The sequence below is a fragment of the Haliaeetus leucocephalus genome, unplaced genomic scaffold (assembly GCF_000737465.1).
Source record: "Haliaeetus leucocephalus isolate CR32 unplaced genomic scaffold, Haliaeetus_leucocephalus-4.0 Scaffold428, whole genome shotgun sequence".
Lineage (NCBI taxonomy): Eukaryota > Metazoa > Chordata > Aves > Accipitriformes > Accipitridae > Haliaeetus > Haliaeetus leucocephalus.
In genome coordinates, this window is record NW_010972864.1 from 6844105 (window position 1) to 6851848 (window position 7744).

At 47.0% G+C, this 7744-nt stretch overlaps 1 protein-coding gene across 6 annotated transcripts in view; it reads right to left on the bottom strand.

The window, feature by feature from the left end:
- Positions 1-6945: 6945 nt before the first annotated feature.
- Positions 6946-7744, bottom strand: part of PRKDC (protein kinase, DNA-activated, catalytic polypeptide) — an 86723-nt gene continuing 85924 nt past the window's right edge. For all 6 annotated transcript variants that reach the window (XM_010574379.1, XM_010574380.1, XM_010574381.1 and 3 more), the window contains one exon: positions 6946-7297. In XM_010574379.1, the coding sequence (XP_010572681.1) occupies positions 7093-7297 (205 nt within the window). In that variant the 3' untranslated portion in view covers positions 6946-7092. The remainder of the gene's footprint in view (positions 7298-7744) is intronic.

The window sequence follows — 7744 nt, forward strand, 5'->3', positions numbered from 1 at the left end:
CCCCCCCCACTCTCCTCCACCAGTGACAGGGTGGCCGCTTGGACCTCTTCTTGCAGGACGCTCCGGTGGGAAAGGGGTCTCTAAGGCATCTTTAGCTGCTCCACGATGCCTGCGTGACGTTAAGCCTCTTTAAAAACTTACGGTAAGTAATTATGCATATCCCCCCCCCCCGCATCCAATAAAGTACTACTATTAAATTGGCAAGTATCAGAGAAATGAAAATATTTTCATTTCAAATAATACGTGAAATGTGTAAGTAAGTTTTCTCGTTACAGAACAGTTTTTAAAACCCTGGCTTTACCCCCAGGTGCTCCACTGACTGAATTACAAAAGGAACACACACACACACACACACACACAAAAACCCTTAAAAAATTCTCTTTTAAGATTTATCTACTTTTCTTTCCGGAAGAACCGGCTAGATTTATGACGCTTGGGTCGGACTAGCCCAGCCGCTGACTTTTCGGCCCAGCACTCGGATGACACTGCTGTCGTGAAGCTGAGCCCCGCGGAGCGCTGTGCCACTCGGAGGTGGCTTTCTGGGGACCGTGGGTACGTGCCGGTCATGCCGGGCCTGCTGCCTTGCTCCGGGCAGGGCTCCATCTGCCGCTACCGCAGCTGTTGCAGTAACGCAGCTGTTTATCAAAGGGGTGTGTATTTTAACATAAATAGTTAGGACAGGACTGGTACATGCTCTCCCTTTGGCCGTAAACTCCTCGTGGGAAGGCTTATGGGATAAGTGCGCTCTGAGTGGCAGGTGAGGTTTTGCATCCGGCAGGTAAGGTTTCACATGGAGGGGATTTGCTTTGCTTTTAACTCTAGTGCTGCAGTTAACCCTGCGGAGATGCTGTGTTTAAATAAACTTGATTTGATTTGCTCCTCAGAGGCTTGATCGTGCAACTTTTATCTACGTGAGCATTTAGCACTGAACTTGACAGTGACACAAGAAGTGTTGCTTTTTTTTTTTTTTCTTTTTTTAGTGCCAACAATATTCCTTTCCCACATCGTCAAAACCAATATGTCCTCAAAGCCGGTTCTGCGTGTTGTTACTTTCTGCCCTCCAGCACTGGGGTATGTTCACGTGGCATGACTCTGCGCCACCTGCCCCTGGCCTGGCTGTCCGGTGGCAGGGAACCGCGACCCTCGTGTGCTGCTCCCGGAGCTTTTTTTCTCTGCATGAAGTGTAGAGAGGTGGGTGCATGAAGCGCGGGAAGGCGGTTCAGAAGTGCAAGGCAGTGACACCCATTCTCTCCTCCTTGCTCTGCCACGGGGGTCTGTTGATTGCTGGAAGGCGATACGTCTCACCTGTTGTAGCCGTAAAATTATGGTTTGTCTTGGAAAGCATCTCATTTAACTGTACGTGGAACTGTGTTGTGCTTTCAGCTCACTGAAGTCCTTATCCCGAAAGGGCAGCTGGTCATCAGAGGGTGTTGGCATGCAACTGCGCCAGCCTGAACAGTCTCATTTAATGCCCATCATGTGTTACTCCAAAAAGAGATGCAATTCCCAGCCAGGTCACCCGGCCCCCACTGGGCACCCTGCCCTATGGCAATTAGATTCTCAAAATCCCTCAGTAAATGGTGACCTGCTGGGCATGGAAACCCCATGTAAGCCTCAGTGTCTGCCACCCGTGTCACACCTAAGCCCCATCACAGCGGGTTCAGCTTTGCTTACAGTGTCTTCAGGACCTGGAGGCGTGTTCAGAGCTCGTGGTCAGACCTGTCGACACCTGACCCCCCCAAAACCAAGCGGTGAGAGCTGTCCCCGGGAAGGCGAGTTAGTTGAGTTTGTTGCTGAGCCTGAGCTGTGTGACTTCAGGGGGTTCCCCCACGTGCTGTGCGGGGTGTGAAGCCCTGGGGTGGTAGGACACCCGCAGTGAAGCATCCAGGAGCACGTCAGTAAGTGATACTTGTCACTTACCAAAGCACTGGGCTGGAGGCAGGACGATGTCCATGCTCTACTGTTTCCTGGGGTGGATTCGTCTGGCGTCTCGGCAGCTGAATCTGTTCCCATCTGCATCAGTAATTTCATGAGCAGTGAAGCAGAGACAAGCCCTTGATTCCCTCACTTGTCCTGCTGAGTACCTGACCCACTGAATCATGGCTTGTCTCTGGGATCCAGTAAGTATAAACAGCAACAAAAAACATTTTGAGCATCTGAATTTCAGAATAATTTCTTTAAAACCTGTTTGAGGTTCCTGCTCCAAATCAAGCGAAACGGAGTGTTTCAGCCCGGCGAGAAAGGACAAGAAAGCTTTCTCTAAGGAACCTTCACAGAGAAAAGACAAAACTTTAAATTACTCTGGAATGCCAGCTGTGAATCCCAGAGAAGCACCAGGACCCTGAGCCCTTCAGGGACAGGAATTACATCACACTGTATTTCTGACTAGTTTTTCCTCATAAATAGGGGACAGGCCACTCAGGGAAGGTGAGGGAATGGGGCAATACTTCAGGCTGGCTTTAAATCCTCCCCGTCCTCCCCCCGGCATGCTCGCCTCTGGCAACCCAGCCAGATGTGCAGGACTTTTTGGGACAGCCTGGCGAGGCTGGGCTGGTCCTGCGGAGCCTTCCTCTGCTGTTGGGGTGCTGCGGGGCCGAGGCAGCACCAGCGGGACGCCGGCTCCTGGGGGATTCGTGGGTTGGGGTAAGGCAGCCGCGGAGCAGGACTGCGGGGGGGACACCTCACGACATGGGGTCTCACAGGGAAAGGCTGGCTGGCTGGTGACAAAGAGCCAACTGACAAGGGGGAAAAAGATGGAGGGGTCGTCTGCCTGGTTTTCTCCTCCTCCCCCCAAGAAGCAGGAGTGCGGTGATCGTTTCATTCGACAGCTAGAAGTCAGGAAGGGCACTTGGGGGCTGACCAGGGAATGGGACATGCAGATGAAGAGGTGCGTGTTGTCTGGGGAGAGTAAAAAATCCTGCCAACACACTCCTAGGGAGGGACAGTACCTCCTCGAGGTTGGCGTTGGCTCTCGTAAGCAGTGACTGCCGGACAGGCCCTCCCTACTCCCTCGTCCCCCCTCTGCCAGGGCTCGTGCCTCTCCCTTGTCTTGAATCGCTGGAACAGTATTTTGCTCGTCACTTGAGCTCGCTTGGGTCAGTTCATTGCACTGATCCAGCCTGTGGCCACCCCACTGTTAGCGGCCAAAGAACTTGCCGGTAAGTGAAAGGATTTTTCTTTTTAGCTCTTTTAAACTCTGGGCTCTGATGCCCTGCAGGCGGTTGAGCCCTGGCGGTGCCAGCCGGGGCTGGGTTGGTTCAGCTGCACCCGTGGCTGCTGAACTGCTGAATTAAGTCTTCCCCGGCTCCCAAAAGGCCATGTGCTGCAGCAGCGAGACGCCTCAGACCCTGCGCTCCTCATTTTCTCACGCTCTTTGGTGGATGCTCTGAACTTTTTCCCAATACAGGTCTTCATGAGTTTCCAGCAGGCATGAGATTTGTGGGATCAACTTCACAGCTACGTCTTCTGCCTAACCAAATGAAATCTTGCACAGTATCATTTACTGTGAGTTTAATGGACAGGTAGAATGAGCGTTACCCTCTCCTGTCCCATCAAAAAAGAAAAAAAAAATGCCCAAGCAAATAAAAAAGCAAACAACCGCCCCTGTAAATAATGTGGAGACTGTAACTGAATCTTTTCCAGTCCCTATGGCCACTCCTTCCCAAAATGTTTTGCAACAAAAAAACCCCTGAACACTCTTTTCTGGACATTGTTGGTTTAACATGAGATGTAGCTTTGCTACAAGAGTAGTGACACCATTCGGTTCTGTGGGTGGCTGCCAGGGTGTGACCTTTCTGCATAGGTGCCATTTCTTACAAGCAGCATAGCTTAAAAACGAAATTTTTAAACCCCAGGTCATTTCCGAATGAGGCACATGGTGTTAAGTGACTTGGCAGACCCACACACTCAGTATTTGTGAGGGGGAAAAAAAAAGTTTTAAAGCAGCAGTAATAAATCCTTATTTTAACTCCTTGATTTTGAAAAACGTGAAGTTTGGGGAGAAGTGCCTCTAAATGTACACGCTTACTTACCTGACTTCAGGAAGTGGCTGGCCAAAGCCCTCAGCGTGAGGCCAGAAGAGCTGTAGGAAAACCCTTATCCCACGGCTGAAGATGAGCCTAATTCATTGTTCTTGTGGCAAGCTCATGGGTTCCTTCCCGTGCCCAAGCATGTGCTGGTGCTGTACTGCATCTCAGCCACAGACCCCTCAAGATAACGTTTAAATCTGGGGGCGGTGGTGGGGGCTAAGGGAAAATCCTGAGCACGAGAAGCAGCATGCAGGAACCTCAGCTGGGGAAGGAGGCTGCAGCTGCAGAGCTTTCCTCCGTGTTCAGCAGTAAGTAGTATTTTTGGTTAGAGGCAAATTGTAGGATTGACAGGGATGGTAAGGACTAGCTTAAACATTAATATTATTCTATACACTAAGGAAAACCTACTGAGAATATATGCTAATAGTGTACACAGCTTTTTAGATGCAGTTAATGAACTTCCAGATATAGTGCACATCTGGTTATTTAATCTGAGAAGGAAATAACTCTGCTGTACTTGTGGATAGTTACTAAGTCTTGTTTTGTATCATGAGACCTGAAGCAGTCTCCGACTCTGAGCCGCACATCATTTTATTCTTTTCTGGAAGCCTAACAAACCCATCCCGTAAAGCACCGAGCCCAGCGACTTGAGGTTTTCGTTGCGTCAGTACTCTACTTGCTGCTTCACAGGCTGGCTTCAGCCTTTCCGTTTGACTGCTGTATTTTACGGAGAGCAGCACTCTTCAGTCAGGATCAGGGATAGCAGCTGTGATTTACATATGTTGGAGGTTATTTTCAGGCTCGCTCAGCTGCACAGGGAAGGGTCCATTAGGGTAATTCCGCTTGCTTCACAGGGGATGTCCTTCTGCTGATGAAAACCCAGCCAGCTTTGTGCTTTGCTCCTTCGCCGACACCAGAGCTTGACAAATATGCCACTAGTAGGACTGATGTAGCTGTGGCTTCAAACTACAGCACTTATTTTAGGGCCAAAACTGAAATTTTAACTATTTTAAGCATCATGGAGACGTTCTAAATTCTTTTGCACCATCAGGGCTACTTTCACCTGTCTTGAAGGCTTTCACGCCTGGCCTGAGGGCCTTTCCCTATGGACTAAAGGGAGAGGAGGAGGGCAGGGGACAGGGTTCACCCACGGCCCCCTTCCCCTGGAAGGGCCCAGCTGCGCTCTCCGCTCCGGAGGCCAGGGAAGCCTCGGTTGGCACTGGAGGGAAGCCTGCTGCACACACAAACATCTCTGGCTGCTGAAGGTATCAAAAGTCCTACAAGACAAGCCTCGCCTTGTTAAACTATAAACCTAAACTTTGTCCTCGGCAGTACAGGTCAAAGTACCTTGTAAGTATCTGAGGTATGTGCCAAAAGTGCAATTAAACACCTCGTACGACTAGCCACTTGATTTCCAAATGCCCCCCTCACCTTTTTATGTAGCTTTTTATTGTGCATTAACTTTCTTCTATTTGTAGAGTTGACAATATGAAAGCTGAGTGCCCCACCTAACTAATCTTCAGTCATAGTGCCGCCGTCTTTATTGATACCAGAGATTAAAAGAATGAAATGCACCAAGACATCTTACACAAGTGTATATAAAAATAGACCATATCACACACACTTATGAAAAAACCGCTGTCCATTATCACCTGTATAAATGGGTAAATGTGGATGTTTTCTGTGATTAAAGTACCCTAAATTAACTTCTGAAATGAGGTACACATCTGAAAGTTTATTTTTAAATAGATGTTTCCTCTACAAAAATACAGCCAAACAATACTTTTAATTAGTAAAATCTGATAAAAAGATTCTGAATTTCTTAATTCATAACACTATTGACATAGAGAATTGAGAATATTTATTAAGAAGGAAGGTAACAAATAGTAATTGTTGCTGGAAAGTATATGAAACAAAAAACCTCCCTCCCTATTCTTTAGGCCTTAGTGAGTAGTCTTCCCCGTGCTGAGTTTTTCATGGAGCTGTACCCAGGAGGCAGATTCCTCTGCTCTCCAGCTGAAAGAATCCTTTGAGACTGGTGCCGGTGGCAGCCCTCAGCAAGACCAGGACTGTCCCATGGCCACGGAAGCAGGAGGGAAAGCGTGTAAGGCAGTGAAAGGGCAAAGACTCATTTTTATTACACCTTTTATGATAATTATTAAAGGCCTCAATGGAAACAATCTCCTACAATGAATTCTGGGTAATAACAGTTATATTTCAGAGAACTCTCTCTCCCCCTTGCTGTCTGTGCTGCACTGCAGTTGCCACCAAGGTTACCTGAAAACTGGCTGTTGGAGTAGAAGAGTCACATCTGGCACAACTTCCCCAACACTGCTGTGCCGCAGTTACAGCAAAAAGCTTATAGTGCTCTGCTGTGGCTACTTCTGGCTTTGGCCAAACAAATTAACATAACATGAGGAGTATAGGCTTCTGAAGGACAGAGATAACCTCGAATTGTTAAAAAACAATCTGCTGGAACAAACTGGCATGGTCTCATCATTGCTTTCTCATTATCAAGTAATGAAATAACACCTAAAGTATCTGGATGGTTATCTGGAGCTATTTAATTTTACCATGTCCTTCACTGTTTCAACTGATACAAAAATCTTCTAGTTTTAATTACAAAATAACATATATCTGCAGAACGGTTTCAGTTGATTATCATCAAGGTCTCTGTAAAAGACAAAAGCACAGACTTTCACTACAAGGATGCCTACAAGCTCACAGAGTATGGAGTCGTGCTTTCCTCTAAGTGATCTCAGTGCCTTTCAAGTAAGTCTTTAAGCTCTATAGCCTCTCCAGTTCTTTCTACATTGATTTTAACACAAAGACAATAAAGCTACTTTGTTGCAGAACCATATATATATATATTAAAAAAAACCATGACTGTTTGAATACAGCTTTAATAAAAAAAAATTATTTTCCATATTAGTCAAGTTAACAGATGATTATAAAAGTGGTTAAGAGTTTTTTTTTTCCTTTTTGGCCTTAAAATTCTGATCTGGTTGCAGCTGTGTGTTAGGGGACGCTCCTCCTGGCAGACTGCGCTTTAGAGAGCAGTCCCTCACATCCAGGGTTCCCATCCTTCCCAGACTCTGCCAAGAACATTGGGGTCTGTCGCTTGATCAATCAGGCATCTCACTTGGGTTTCTTCTGAAAGTCCATCCTCTGGCTCTTTGGCTCTGATATTATGATCAGTGCTACCACGAGCAACAGCTGCAAAATCATTATAGGAAGGGGACTTCTCATGGCCCAGGCGTAGTTCATCACTAAAATTGAGAATACAAAAATAAGCTCTTACTAAAAGAAACAAGCAAAAAATGTGAGATGGATTTTAAAATATGAAACAGTACTTGAACATGATTCATCCAGCTTTATTTTTCAAGATGTGGAGACTGTTCAATAGCTGTAGAAGGCTTGGCCAGTGAAGACTGGTGATTTCAGGTGTCCTTTACTAGTGAATACTTACCATGAATATTTCAATCTTGTCAAAGGTCTCTAACTGAAAGAAGGATGCAGCACTTCACATCCAAGCTGTTATCTCCTTACCCACCCTGCTGATTTGTATCTGCAAGAAGTATTTTGCTGCCTTTTCCAGTTCAGCCTTGACCACAAAAGGGACTCCTCCCAAGTTCTGCACTTTTCAGTATTTGTATGGTTTTAGAACAGGCTTGCTTTCTTTGCCTACCCCCCCCCCCCCCCCCCTGTTTTCTTTG